The sequence below is a fragment of the Scomber scombrus genome, chromosome 21 (genome assembly GCF_963691925.1).
Source record: "Scomber scombrus chromosome 21, fScoSco1.1, whole genome shotgun sequence".
NCBI lineage: Eukaryota > Metazoa > Chordata > Actinopteri > Scombriformes > Scombridae > Scomber > Scomber scombrus.
Genome location: NC_084990.1, coordinates 8044972 through 8061406, shown reverse-complemented (window position 1 = coordinate 8061406; position 16435 = coordinate 8044972). Strand labels below are relative to the sequence as shown.

The following is a 16435-nucleotide window of genomic DNA, read 5'->3' as shown; positions in this document are numbered from 1 at the left end:
TACAGTAAATGAGATTTCTATTACTGTATGAATATCTTTAGTGTGTGTGTGTGTGTGTGTGTGTGTGTGTGTGTGTGTGTGTGTGTGTGTGTGTGTGTGTGTGTGTGTGTGTGGGTAATATGAGACATATTTGTATATGCATGAAAAGATTATGCTGTGTATCATATAATGCTGTTTCTTATGAAATCAGACAAAGAGAAAAAGATGCAAAATGGGCTGAAACCAAACTCCTTGAAGTTGTGTTTTATGTTTTTGTATTATAATATATTACTGGGAATGGGAGTGTAATATTCACTGACTTCACACACACAAATACTGTGTTGGCATTGGTCCAGTGTGTATCTCTACTCCTTCTGTGTTGGCTTTTGTGCCTTTTAAGCGCTTACAGCCTGTGTGTGTTAATGTATGTGTCTGTCACTAAGCCTGTGGAGAGTGTCTCTGTGCCTGCGTGCTGGCACACTCTCTCTCACTCTGCACTCACCACTCCTGCTGCGCAGCATCCTGGCTGAGATACCATTGGCTCTCCCTCCGTTTGGTGAACTTGCCGTGGCGTTTTCCACTGAGCTCACCTCGCCCCCCTGCTGCTTCAGCAGGTCTGTCAGCGTCCTGTAAGCCAACACACACACACACACACACACACACACACACACACACACACACACACACACACACACACACACACACACACACACACACACACACACACACAAACACTTAAAGGCTTGCAATTGTTTCTCCAATGATAAACCAGGTTGAATCATAGTTCTACATTTGTAAAACATTATAAAACACTTGAATACAAAGCAGATGACTGATAAAAAAAAACTGTTGGTGACAGGGGCCACATGCATAAACGATGCATGACATTATAAAGACAGTTAAGATAGGAGCTACAGACTAATCATTGATTACAAATCTGGGACATCACTGCTGCTGATCTGCTGATCCATGTGATGATTTCATGAAATGGACTGCATGAAGAACCACAGAGTTGTGCATAATGACAACTCTTCTGGTTGTTGGAGAATCTCAGAGGTGCAACACAATCTGTGAAACTGCACTTTTTCTCTTCTGTATGTTTCATTGACAGGTATACAGCCTGGTGGAGCAGGCAGCATATTGATATGAAAACATCTGGTTTAGGGCACGTCTTCATCCATTCATGCCTACATGTACAAGTCGGAATGAGGTTTGTGCACGTGCACCTAGATCAACAATAGTGGTAGTAGAAACAGAAGCATGTGTACACACAGCTTTATAAATCTGATGACACAAATGTGTACACATATCGGTGGCTTTGTGCGTACACACAGATTTAGTTATGAATCTACAAAGAGTTTGATGAATCTGGCCCCAGGTGATCAGTAAGCTGAGTAAATTGTAATAACCAAGGATTTCTGTGACTGGCGGAACATTTTGTTTATTCAGTATCTTTCTGTGTGTTCACATTGTGACACACAAATGCTGCCCGTCCTCACCATGGATAGACGGCTGGATAGAAACACATACACATATGTAAAGCTCATATATCCAGTAACCAACAGTCCAGCAGCTGAATTCATGTAAACATGGTTAGCTTCTGCAGTCTGTGTACTGTACACACACAAAATTATATGTACAAAAACCAGAAAGGCCAGAAAACATAATTCAAACCATCCTTAAGTCTGAAAATAGATGTAAAGTGTCCAGATGAAATATTCACAATTGAGACGTTGCATAACTTGATTTCAAAAATATCAGTCCGTCAGTGAACGCGTTAACAAAAATCATCTGCTATCCTCACCACAGGGCTTTTCCCAACAGCTGGAACTCCTGCATGCTCCACACACACATGCAAGCGTTACATTTACAGTACGTCCCTTCATCCCAGGGGAGGGTGTATTCACTGAGTGTGGGAAAAGCCTGTGTGTGTATTGTTATGTATCAAGTGTGAAAAGAGATGGGGTTGTGTAATTCTACATCGGGTGAAAACTGTATGTGTGTGCGCATGTGTGTGTGTGTGTGTGTGTGTGCTGCTCGGGTTAACAGATTTTTACAGAGGTTAACAGATGTTAACAGTGGTACAGATCACGTGGAATCACCCAGCAAACATCGAAAGCTGTCTTTTATTTTATTTTTGGAGGCTTTTGCCAATTATCTGTATAATATTGTGCAGATGTTGAGCCAACCATGCACACTTCATTCACTTCAAGCTAAATCAGGAATATGAAGCCGCTCCCTGTATCTTGGCATGGATACTTGTGTCATGTGACTCTCTATTTTGGAAGAATCTTTTACTTCACTAAACTGATTAAACTGAGCCAAATAACATAAGATAACTTTTTTTCCCACTGTGAAGACATTTTCAGCAAAAAAGTGGCACATTTACAACATTCATATGGTTTTGATCAACCTTGAGGATGATTTCCAGTCAGCTGTACTTGACTGGCGGCGTGTTTTTGCTGCACAACATACGGGAACGATCTCCTGCAATATGGTCGTGTTTGGACTCAGGGCTTGTTGATTTTGGATGCAAGAAATGCAAAAGGAATCACAGGGTCACACACACACTCTCTCTCTCTCTCACACACACACACACACACACACACACACACACACACACACACATACATATATTTGCACTTTCCTATGCAAGGACTTTCCATCCATTTAATCAATTTACCATCAGCTGAAGACACATGCTACCCGACCACCTCAAACCTCCTTTTCACAGCTGATGACACCTCCCTCCTTGTCTCTCACACACACATATACACACACACACAGATACACACACACGCTCACCACTTTGAATAAACACATTTCCTCTCTCTGCGCTCTTGCTGAATTTACAGTGTTGATGCTATTTCACTCCCTTGATCAATAATTCAAACACCGGTGCCTCTGTTCCGCTAACGAAGCTCGTACGCTTATCCCCCACTATCACACACACACAAACACACACACACACGCACACACACACACACACACACACACACACACACACACACACACACACACACACACACACACACACACACACACACACTCATGCGCACAGGTACACAAAACACACAGAACTTAAGAGTATGTCCGACTTGACAGCGACAGCCACTGGCAACGTGTTCATACTCAACCTGCCAAATAGAAAAACGAGACCCTCTGGCCACTTCTCTGATCATCTACAAACTGAGTAATGGTGTCACAGATGCCAAAAAAATGGTTACTGTGGGGATATTGTTTATGGCATATAGCAGTTTTGGTGTCAGCTACGATAAAGCTGCTTGTTTTATCAACCAAAAGTATCACATGTGGTTAAATGGTAAAGTGTTAACAGTTTGTGCGAGTGAAACATTATAGTAGAACCCTTAAAACGAGGTACAGCTACTCATGAGCCTATTTTTGGTTGATTAAAAGCTTTCTGGGAAATGTAGGAAATCACAAGCTTAATTAAAAGTAGATGAGGCATCCTGGAGGAATATGGGGAAGCCAAAAATGTAAATTACAGACACTAAAGACACTCAAACACAGACTTCTATCGGAGTCGCACCCTATTTATCAAACCTGATTCTGCACCAGCAAATTATTCATTCATTCAAATCAATTCAGATCTTAATCATCTTACTGTGGATCCTTTTGTACACACTGTGCATGTATAAGTGTGTGTTAGATTATGACACACACTAACTGTCCCCTTCTAAATATTTGCATGGCACAACAAAGAGATTTTAAACACCTCCTGATCTCTCTTCCTCTCTCCTCTTCTTTCTTCCACTTTTCAATTATTTGTCCTTCCCGTCTCCTCATTCTTTCCCCTCAACTAAACTCAGCCCTAAATCTGTCTCTTTCTCCTTTACCTACTCTTTTAAACCATACCGTTTGTCTTCCTCTCCTCCACTCTCTCTCTCTCTCTCTGCTTCTCATCCCCTCTGTGACTCATTGCCGCTCGGCGCCTCAGGTCTCCACGCACTTTTCTTTTGGCTCGCCACTCAGACAACTTGCTGATTTGGACTTTTAATCCGCAACGAAAATTGCACCTGTCTCCAGGCGATGTAGTGTTTGTGGAGTGCTGGCTGAGCTTCACGAGAGTTACTGCGGCTGGCGTGCAAAGATGGCCGTGCAGCTGGTTAAAGTATTAGGAGTCACAGGTTGATGTAGACTGACAGAAAGAGACTTTCTAAGTTTATATATTTACGGTGTACTTCTAGACTTCCTGTTCCTGTCTTGTTGGTGCAATTTTAGTTCCACATTTCACCAAAATGTTGTCATTATAACTTACAATAAGCTACTAAGAATCCCAGTTCTTCTAGTTTCATCTAACCAGGTGGTAACTACCAGGGATTGAAGCTGAAACCAATGCAGAAATATAGCTGCTAGATCCAAAATATCCCTGACTCTCTAGAAATACTGAGTGAATCATTTTTTTTTATGCGTCATTATGGTCTCATTCGCTAAATTTGTGCCCTCTAGTAAGTGTGCTTGCTTGTTACTGTCATCACCTCTTTCAAATCTCTCAGAATATACAGTATCTCTAGCTTTTCCACCATGTACATAGTTTGCAAACTAAGTGATGTCATTAATATGCAGCATAGCATTACATTTGCATTCATTTGTGCCCATCCTTTACATTACTCTAATCAATCCCAGCAGGAATTTGTGAGAATTTCAACAAATTCAACCAATGCTCACATCATTCACCAGTTTGCTTAACATGCTTGCATAAAATAGCTACACTTCCCTAAATAAAATGATGCAATGCTATGAACCCGGGTCAGTTTAAAGATCTGCAGCAACTTTACCTTATAGTCCTTGTAAATGCTTAAAATGACCATTGGGATTTGTTACCCTGAATCCATTTCTTCAGGCAGCAATCACTCCGAGAGTTGTTTCAACAGTTACAGATGTTTTCTCTACTAATATGCAATTTGGAAAAAGTTGCATTTTTACTTCAATATTAAACAAGAAAAACGTAAAACTTTTAATGATGTTTCTTAATAATGTTAATAATGCTCCAAAACTTAAAAAAACACATCTATACTCAGATTTTTGGCAATGAAATATATACTCATTTTCTACCTGATTCCTACTGTTGCAAAAACCTGACAGAATATGATGCTTCGACTGTATATAAAGCTAATATTTTCCATGATTAGCCTTCATGTAGCATGTTATGTAATGACAATGTTCCTAAAATCTGAGATCATCAGTACCTCCATGCTCCGCCATCACATCACCGCCACAGTGAGATGAGACTTTGCTAATGTCCTGTAACAATCAATTACCTACCCAGATCACTCAGATCAGAGCGCGCACACCCACACACACACACACACACTGATTAGTTACAACTAATATCACTGAAAGCAAACTTTGAAGCACTGAACCCATCAGAGAAATCCCCCCGCTTCATGTCTCTGTGTCTCTCTGCAGCACGGCTCCATTGATCGCTCTAATGTAAAATGTCCTGAATACAGTCAGGCTGATATGTATGGTCAGGACACACCGTGCAGTTCTCATACCCTTCTAGTGCATTAACACATACATTATTGATCCTCTAACTCCACATGTGGATGCAAATATCCATCAATCATTTTATCTCTGCTTTTATCGCTTCTTCCACTTCATTTACAATTACATTTGTGTATTATTTTCATGGGGTTTTTTTTAGCCCTGATGCTATTTATCTGATAGCTACTGGTGATGTTATTCAGCCTTGGTATTATGTCGCAGTATGTGGGAATGATAAACATGACAGTCTGAAAGAGCCAGATTAGCCTGTTAAAAGCTGTGCTGTGTGTGTTTTGTCTCTGACCTTTTCCTTAGGACAGCAGTTAACCTCCATCTGCCAAACACACACACACACACACACACACACACACACACACAAACACACACACACACACACACACACACACACACACACACTAACACACTCTGTGTTGTCCATCCATTACTCATCAATCCTCTCCTTTTGTCATTTTTCTCATGCTTTACTTTCACAATCTATCTTCTCCCAAAAATCACATTCCACTTTCTTGACATTATCCTTCATGCAATTTATCTATTAAAAACAGAACTTTTAGATAATCCTTTCTACTGATAAAGGAAAATATCTCCGTATCACAATCTCTTTATTTCCCCTCTGTTGTCACTGCTCTCTCGTCGCTCCCTCTTTTCATCAAAGGTGCAGTAAGAGTAAAACCAGATTTGCTGCCACTGACGATTACTGATAAAGAGTGAGAAGTTGACATTGTGCATCTCACACATAAAAGCCTGCACATACAGTAAAAATGTGTTTTTGTGGCACTGCGGTGGGTTTATATCTTTGCTATTTTAGATGTTGTTGCAGTGTCTGCTCCATTGTCTCTGAAATTACATGTATGTCACTCAAGAATGAATTAAGGCTTAAATGTATAGATCATTAACAGTAAGCCACCCATTTTTGTCTCAGTTTGGTTTGTTGACTTTCCTCAGTTATTTAAATGACCATCTATGAGACACACACAGCTTGACTGAATCTCTTCTCTTTGTACTTTCTTCAATTTATTTATGCACCAAATCTATCAAATCAAGTTTATTCTTTTTGGTCTTAAAAACAATGAACGATGAGCCATTTCCACCTACGCTTACATCTGACAATTGATTTCTTGGACACAACATGTAGCTGTAATTATAATACGCGTAGCAAACAGGATTAATGGTGACACATATGGTGATTTTACAGTTTTCAAGTAGCCTACATAGCTGTGTGGATTATCATGGAGCAGTTAATTGCAGTGTTTGTGGTTTTGTGCTAAGCTAACTCTCCTTCTGTCAGAGATGTATATTCAATATGTATTTTTAACCATCTTGAAAACTGAAGAAAAATGCTCTATTGTGATTTATTTGTAATTAACCTACATTTAGTATACAGTTTCATGGGTAATATATAGCTGTTAGATGTAGGAATCATCTCTCTAGCACAGAAATTGCCCTGTGATTTTTTAAATTTGTGTTTTTTGAAGCTACTTTGAAAACAATCAGTGTAGTTTTATGGTGATGTGTCTGTTTCATGAAGTCTTTATAGCTATCTATTCAAGCTAAACAAGTTAGCTTGTTAACAGACGCAGATGTCTAGCTGTGTCTAACTGCTGTTAACAAGCTAACTTGTTCAGCTTTTCCCTGAAGAAAACAGGTGGCCTTGTGAAAATGTTTTTTCCACCATGATAATGAAAGGTGAAAGGTATGGTGATTTTGAATTCCTCAAGACACCTTTATAGTTTTCTGGGGTTATTATTAAGTTGTTAGATACTGAACTGGTAGTACCTGTGGTTTTATTTCCATGCTAACAAGCTAATATGTAGCCTATCCCTCTGCCACCTTGGAAATGGAAGCAATGCTGTTGCTAGTGTTGTGATACCAGACAATTGGAGCTCTCCATTTACTTAAGTCTTGGGATTTCTTAATACACAGTAGCTGCTTGAACAGTGGTGAGAATGGGGACTAATGGCGCTTTCCCACTACACAGTTCCAGCACGACTCGACTCGACTCAGTTTTTTTGCGTTTCCACTAGGGATAGTACCTGGTACCTGGTACCTTTTTAGTACCTGGTCTGGTGAGGTTCCAAGCGAGCCGAGCCAATACTAAATGTGACTTCAACAGACTGCCGGCCACTGATTGGTCAAAAGAGTTGTCGCTGGAAGAGTCATGAGCCGACCCACACAAGAATCAAACCCGGCATTTTTAAATACCGGCAACAGTGTTACAGCCATACGGCTCAATTTTCTTGCTTTGTGTGTGACAATAAGCCACATACAGCAGCAACACCACTACCTCATGTGTTTATGTGTTTTGTGTCGCGTATAAAACGAAGTCACTGCAGTTTCGCGGAGCTGTGCTATGACGACCCCACCCACGTTGAGTAGGTACTTTTTTGTAATGGAAAAGGTCGTTCCTGGAACCGTTCCGAGTCGAGTTGAGCCGAGTCGTACTGGAACTGTGTAGTGGAAAAGCGCCATAAGAAACCTACGCTCCTTACATTTTGTCAAGTACACATATAGCAGCCAATAACCTAATAACTTTGCCAGTTTTTTAATACAATAAGGTCAATAAGGTAATATCTTGCCAATAACATAATGACATTTCTGAACCAATAATGTAACAAAATTTTGCCAATAATTTTAACCTAGCCAATAATGTAACAACATTATTGGCTAGGTTAAAATGTCCTTTACAAATGCAATAAGTGGAGCCGATAACCTAATAATTTGCTACTATCACTTTATTTAAGTTTCTTATTGGATATAAAATGTAATAACTTGTTGCATTACTGGCAAAAAGTTATTACGTTATCGGCTTTATTACATTTAAAATGGGCAAAATGATTACGTTATTGGCCGTTATTACCTTATCGGCCGTTTATACCTTATTAGCTGCTACAACACGCCTTACCAGAAACGATGCTTTCCCCTCATTCTCCTCTGTAGTGAACTGCATCTCACTGCCCCAATATAAAGGGCTGCACTATAGACTTTGGATTGATTCTGCAATACAGGTTTTTTTTTTAAACTCTCTAATTGTTTCCACCCAGTTCTAACAATGAAACCTAGTAGACTATCCTCAGTTTCTATGAGCATTTAATGACTGATCTGTGAGTCTATGCCGTTGTATGCTAAATTTGAAGTTTTCTGCAGCCCACACAGTTACCTGGGTTGTTTTTTCGCTGGTTTTCGTGTGTTTTGAAGTTGTAGACAGATGGTTTGTTGGAAGTTTGGAATAAGGATGAAATAGAGCTACAGGGGCCAACTCTCAGTGTGTCTACTGGTCTATGAACTTCACTTTTGATTGATATGGGCTTGACTATAACCTACTGAATTTTCATCTTTGTAAAACTATTTTTCTGGGGATTTAAAACCGAAAATGCAACCCTGAAGGCGTGAAAGATGCAAACTGCCAATCTTTAAACTTTTTAGATGTCAACAATTTTTTTCCCCTCACCCTGATAAACAGGCCAACCACAAAGACAAAAGACAGGAACAGCACACAGCCAAAACCTTGACTCAGTGGGCGCTGACCCACATTTAAGTGTGTGTGGGCCTACGTGAAGCCCGGCAGGACTGAAGAGGAGCGAGTAGAGGAAGAGAGAGGAAGGTAAAGTAGCTTAAGGGTGAAAATTGTCACATCTGATTCAGCCAGGAAGCTGTCAACCTATATGTCCTTTCATTTTGGGAAGAACTGCGTTGAGTGGTGACGCAGGCGCATACATGTGCAAATCTTTGCACGTTTACTCACAAGCATACATGCATGTAAACAAACACAGTGGTGACAGGTGAGAGGTGATAGAGAGTGACAACTTAAGCCTGGAGGTAGTCAGAAGGCAGGAGAGATGGAGGGAAGCTGTGAAATTTAATCGGAGGAGGAGGAAACTGACAAAACTCGCTCAAAAACGTCTTTGTGCAGACATATTTTCTAGTATGACAGGTATTTATGCTTCACATCGGTGTGATCTGCATCCTGACTGGAGTCTCTTTTCCTACCTCCTTAAACCAGAGGAAGTCACAGAAGAAATAGCAGCAACGGAGAGGTGGGGCTCATCAGAGAAATACTGTTGGATAGCACACAGGTGGGAAACTTCGGGTCTGAAAAGTGAAGCTAATGCGAAAGTGGCTTAAACCTGCATTCTCTCTTATTACCAGCAGGGGGCGACTCTACTATCCCAAAAAGAAGTCTGATTGTATGGATGTCTGTGAGAAAATGACCCTATTTCTCACTTGATTTATTACCTTAGCAAACTCTTTCTTAATGAGTTTGTGGTCTCAATCGCTAGTTTCAAGTCTTCTTGGACACATCATGATGTTCATTGTGTAAATCATGGTGCCATTTAGAGTAAAATAGACGGTTAAGCAGGGAATGCTTAAGGGTTTGGCTACCTTGTGTTTGACGAGTCACTACCAACACTTTGTGGTCGTCTAAAAAAGTTGTGTTAAGCATTTGGTTTTACTAATTGACCCTCTAAGGAGTTGAATGTTCAGTTTTCTGGTAAAAACATTGTGTCTAATGGTTTTTAATCCTGTGTTTTGCTAGCGATAATATTGATTAGCATTAGCATTATCACAGTTAAGCATAGCATTAATGTTAGCGCCACCCTCTTGTCCAAATATGGTCACTCCTGGCTCCAAAAAGCTATGATGGCAACTGTCAAATTGTCAAACCCAAGGCTCCAAGGTCCATAATCCAATGACTGACACCCTGATGGCAACGTTCATTATTTTTTACAGTCTATGATAGCACAATGTTGATGCTCCTGTGATAGTCTGTACTGGTTGATATTGGGTTATTGTAGGAGCAGAAATTAACAAAAGTTTCAGGCAAAATTGCTCTGAAAAGTTTACATAGCCTACAAGAAGACGCAACGTTGCATAAAAAGTAGGTTTTTATATGTAATTGATATTGAAACCTTTGGTAAGCTGGAACTGTTAGGTGCAGATTTTATAATAAATGAACAGTTTGACCATTTGAGCCTCAGACTTATTAACAAAATCTCCTATTATTGCAGCCCCCCCTCCACCTCCCTCAGAGAACAGTTGTACTTAAATGAGCATTTTAATTGTTATGTATCAAAACTGCAGATTATTATAATGGAGGGACCCTTGATTAACAATTTCCAAAACCTGATAGCTAATTAAAAACTGAGAAATGCATAAGCCTTCATCAATGACTAAATCATTTCCTAACAAGTCATCAAGTCTGCAGTTATAAATGTTAGATTGTCATTAATGGAGGGTCATGAGTTTCTCACATTCTGATAAGCTATCAAGATGAATTAAAGCGTTATTAAAAAAACAAAGCAGGAAATGCTAGACAGCCGAAGAACACGTCAATCAAGAAGTGTTTCTTTATAATGGCATATCACTGCTTAAGCATTAATAAAGCCAGTAGTTACAACTTACACATCACTTTTTAAGCCTGTAGCTCTATAATTAGTCTGTATGTTGCCCAGTTTGTGAATATACGTGCAATACAAATGTGTGATTTCATAGTTCAGAGTCCCTGAAAATCACAACAACTGTCCAATAATAACAGTGTATGACACCAAATCCTGGTGTCATTAGGATGTGTGTGTGTGTGTGTGTGCGTGTGTGTGTGTGTGTGTGTGTGTGTGTGTGTGTCAGCATGAGTGCTTGTGTTTGTGTCTGTGTATCAAAAGCAAAGAGAGCGAGAGAGGGTGAAATGGAAAAGTGATCTCATTTGTTGAATGCGGTCTGAGTCCGTATGTCCACACTGTATTGAGTGCCTGCCTTAAACCAGGGCAGAGCATCCAAACCCTTTAAGTGACACTGTGTCCTTTATTACATAACACGATGGCTAAAAAGCCTACTGCAGTACACACACACACACACACACACACACACACACACACACACACACACACACACACACACACACACACACACACACACACACACTGATAAACTGCCTGCAAACACAGTCAAACATATAGATCCATGTGCATGAAGTGCTGATGCGATGTGAAAACCTTGTACCTCCAGAATGTAAAGAAAAACATCCATATTTACCGCTTGAAGAATAAAATGTATTGGACTCCATAGGGAGGCTGTTTGAGCAGCTTTCATGATCTTGATGGGGTAGTGAACTGTGTCTAATATTTGACTTTATTTATCTATATTTGATTTGGAGTTGAAAGGTTTCCCTGTTGGCAGCAGCTGGGGTGGCCAGAGACATACATGCACACACTCACGCATGAATGCACACACTCACGCTTTGCCACATTTGCACACGGACATACACACACACAGATACACACACACTCTCTTTCAGTTTGGACCTTGTGACCTCTGCTGCCACCATGTTGGTCCTCGACCCCCCGCGCTTGCTTTAGGTGACCATTGTATTGCAGTGCGTCTCGCCTCCAGGCTATCCTGAGCGTTCACTGTGGTGATCTGAACCGTGCTCATGCAACCTAAATGCCACCACTATCATTCTTGTTGTTAATTGAATTATAAATCACTGCGCGCACGCGTGTGCGCACGTAACAACAATGAAGGTCATCAGCGTTTGTTTACTCTCTCAGTGTAACGCCAACCCCTCTCCATTTTAGGCCTTTCATTAGACGTGACACGTATGACCTAAGGCAGCGCTCTCTGTTCCCCTTTGTTGGGTGAGGATTAGTGCGGCATGCACACAGACTGAACGTGATTGCGTTGAAAGAAGTGTGTGTGTGTTTGTTTGTGTTGGACATGTATTAGAAGGTGTGTGCGTGGGAGGAGGGTAATCTGAGAGGGGGTTCACTTTGGATTTTAAGTTTCAAAGCTGATTCAGGAAAGAACTGGTGGGATTTCAGAGCGTTAATCATATTCCGCTCCTAGAATGTTGAGATGAAGAGAAGGAGGCGGTGGAAAATTAATAAATGTTTAAAAAATAAAATAAAAAAAAAGAGCAGGTGCATGGCTGAGTGGGAGAGATGTGACGACATGAGAGCAAAGGCCAGATGTTGCTTTTTGTGCTTTCGCCAAAAGTGGGTGGTTCTCATATGTTCTTATTTATGCATTTCACCTCATGAAGTGCCTCGAGTACATGAGGTCTTAGTCACACGTACAATTTTGGACCAGGGATTTATGTCAGCAGGCTAATAACTAAATGAGCATGCAGGCAGAGCAGTCCAGAAACGGTAAAGCTGTAATCTTGGTGAAGTTTGTTTAATCTCAAGGAGGAGCGGTAATCTGTCGAGATGGGCTCACAGAAGGAGGGTGTTTATGCAGCCGGAATGTTTCTATTTCGGTGAGGTGCTACCCTGCAGGAAATATTAATCCTGGCTGTGTGTTATCCGCAGAATGAGTTTGCGGCTCACGTTAATGGGAGACGCGCAAGCAGAGCTGCTGGTCGATTTTTGGAGGTTCGGCAGAGGGAGTTCATCTGTTTGTGTGTGTGTGTGTGTCCACTTTCTCAATTAAATGCTTAAACAAGCCATTAAGTAAGTGAAAGCAGAGGGAGGAGAGAGAGAAGTAAGATGTGACAATGATGGAAAAGGGTGAGCTAAAGGTGAAACGAAGGTGGAGACGGAGGCGAAAAAAGAAAGGAATGAATAAAGATGCGAGTGGTTGAAACCAGACACATGCCTCAGGAGAGGATGCGAAGAAAAGCAGAAAAGGACGAATGAAAGACGAGTTTGAAGAACATAAACAGCGGAATGTGTGAAAAGAAAACCAGAGGATGAGAGGAACAAATGGCACGTGATGAGACAGACGTTTTAAGGAAGAAAAACAAGATCAAAAACAAGAAGCTGGGAGAGATATAAAAAGACTTTGCTCCGGATAGAGAAGAGAGAATGAGGAGAGGCAGCGAGGGTTAGATAGTTTTGGATGAAAGCGGGAAAACTTGAGCCCATGCTGTGCACCGTTTGCTGTAATGATTTCCAGAGGGGAACAGACTGAACCCTGGACTATGTGTTTAACCCAACTGCAGCAGGAGCCATGTGTGTTTACATGTGTGTGTTGTGTGTGCGTGTGTCAGGAGAGATGTGTTTTAAAACCGAAGTACCACACTGTAGATGCTACAGTAATAGACCAAAAAGCTTATTTTCTACACCAGGTTTTCTTTTTTATTCAAGTGGCTGCTAGTCTTTTTCTCAGCTCAAGGAGACAAAAAAAATCTAATGACATAACAATTAAGTATTGATAAACCTTGCACACATGAAGCAAATTTGAAAGAAGGAACTCTTGCACAGAAAGATGTTCCTTACTCGAGAGCGGCTTTAAACACCTACCGCAGCAAACTCCATTTTTCTTTTTTCTTTTTTTTAAATGTTATTTTTATTTCAAATATAAGTCATGCTTACAAGCAAAGCAAATGGTACAAAAAGGAGTGAAATACATATGAAAAAAGAAGAAAACAAACACAAAGGAATAAAAACAAAGAAAAATGTAAAATTAGAAACATGTTTTCAAAGGATGATGAGCAAAAGTAAAAAATAAGGTGTGAATGATGTGCATGTATGGATGTATCATGGAAGAGAACTGGATACAGGAAGAGCCATTTCAGCCATTTTAAGCCAATTACAACATCCCATGATGCTACTGGGCCCAAAAAGACTTCCTAGAGATATCAAATACATTTTTTTAGCATATTTCACTGAATCATCAGAATTAGGTCCATTTGGTCAGATCACATTTCGAATGTCAAGAAGAGTCACATAATTTAGTTGTTTTACCTCCATTTAAGTTAGCCAGAGGGCTAAACCGGAGGTTAGCCATCTCGGCTGGTGGAAATCTCTACTGAGCATGCTCCATGGGTGCATTGGGCCCATAGAGTGTGCACCACTGAGCAACTTTCATGAGAATGAGCAGGGCCCCACCTCCAATGCTGTATCCAGTTCTCTTTCTACATCCATGTGGTGAATACACACATGAGCGTGTGTCTTACTGGTCTCATTAACAACATGCTGATTAGTAACTCATAGAAAATGACACGGCTCAGAGAACAATTCTAAGTTTCTTAAAATATAATTTTAAGATCAAGAATTATCTTTCAGGTCTGACTTTTCCCCAATTTAAATTCCGGTGCAAAGAATTTATTTGTATCCAGGGTTAATATTAAGTTCAACAAAAATTCCAGTTAGTCCTCTAGCTTAAAAGGATCAGCTTCTGGTCTAAGTAGGTTTTGGAAACAGCTACATAGGTTTGAATGAGCTGGAGAAACGTGGTTACGTGTTGTTGGATAAGTCCTAGACGTGCACACATGCACAGATGTTAGATGTTAGTAGGCCTACAGATACGCATGCGCTCCATTCAAAGTTGAAAGTTGTAAATTCGCAGCTGCCAGGTTGTGCGTCGCCTACTAATGTCACTCAAAATGACATCTTGAACATTTTGAGTTTCCTGCTCTGAATTACAATTGCTTTTGTTTGATTTCTCCTGGGAAGAATTTCCAACTTTCCAACCTTCTTGCAAAGCTTCGAAAAACGCATGCAAGTACACATACACACACACACACACACACACACACACACACACACACACACACACACACACACACACACACACACACACATGCAGGCTTACACAAACACACACACATGCACACACAAACTCCCAATTTTTGTGTTTCCAAAGTCTTCCCCCCTCCTAACAAACAAACACACAAACACACACACACACACACATCTTCATGCTCCTCACCTGGTGTTGATGTCACCGTGCCCGATCCCCGCTCCTCCTCCTGCTCCTCCTCCGCTTCCACCTCCTCCACTTCCGCGACTCTTCTCCAGGCCCAGTTTGGTAAAGATGCCCACCAGCACCATGATGGCCACTACACCGCAGATGATGTAGACAATGAGGTGTGTGCGGTCCCGTTCCTGGTCCTCCTCGCCTTCTGTGATGGTGGGCACGGGTTTTCCGGTGTTGGCCCAGATGGGCGTGTCGTAGTTGGAGCAGATGTTCTGGTCCAGCCGCTGCTGGCGGAACTGACAGCAGAAGCGGTAGAAGCAGGTGCCACAGCAGTACAGAAAGATGCCGGCGTTGCAGTTGAACGGCGGGTCCCACTGGCCCATCACATCGTAGTAGCCCTGGCAACGCGTCCCGCCAACGGGAGGTGAGTCCTCATCATCCGCATCGCCCCCGCTGATGGGAGTGGACAGCCCCGTCTCTATAGGGGTGTTCTGAGTCGTCTCGATGTAGCTAGCAGTTGTCTGGTTGGCGACCGTGGTGGAGACGATGGCGGGGTCACCTTTGGTTACCATTACCGGGGCAGAAGATGGGTCCTGGGTGAGGGCGCGCTGGTTGATCAGGGAGTAGAAGAGAAAGAAGAGGAAAAGATGGCAGGAGGAAGGGTTGATGAACGCCATGCTGCTGGGAGAGTCCTTTTTGTCCAATGTCTCACCTGCAGCTCTGAACAGGAAGCAGAGATGTTTGGAGACAAGTGGAAGAGCGTTAAAGACAAGACGAAGGTTACAGAAGATGCCTTTCTACATCACAAAGCCATTAAAACAGGTTACAAATAGGTTCATGATGACATAACAAGCCACAGCAGACACCAAATATTAGTCATTTTCTCAGTTTTCATCAAGCTGCTTTTAACAAGACGCAATAACGCTTCAGCGTTAATCAGAGAACAAAGTGATCTGCGGTATGTTCCCGCAAACTCAGATATAATTGATTTTAGCCAGATGATGATTAAACACATGATGTATCTATTGATCTTACATGCTTATGGAATCAATAATGAATAGAGGACAGAGGACGTTTTAAACAGGTCAGTCAGAAGCACTAAAGGAGGGATGATCATCACTCAACTTCTAAGTGAAAATGAGCAATTCAAAGCAAATGAAGTGTTTGGAATCAGCTCTCCTACCGAAAAACTATTATGAATTGGTTATTTGTGCTTTAAGTGAGACAAAAAAAAAAGATGAAAAATCTTACCTTCAAACTAAGAGATTATAATCCAGTCTTTTTAGTTTTGAAA

General features: G+C 41.2%; 1 protein-coding gene across 1 annotated transcript in view; it reads right to left on the bottom strand.

The window, feature by feature from the left end:
* The window catches only part of shisa8b (shisa family member 8b), a 31418-nt gene extending 15600 nt beyond the window's left edge, over nucleotides 1-15818 (bottom strand). The window contains exons 1-2 of the mRNA XM_062442313.1: nucleotides 15154-15818; nucleotides 482-606 (exon numbers count right to left, since the gene is read on the bottom strand). Of these exons, the coding sequence (XP_062298297.1) occupies nucleotides 482-606; nucleotides 15154-15818 (790 nt within the window). The remainder of the gene's footprint in view (nucleotides 1-481; nucleotides 607-15153) is intronic.
* Between the last annotated feature and the right edge of the window lie 617 nt (nucleotides 15819-16435).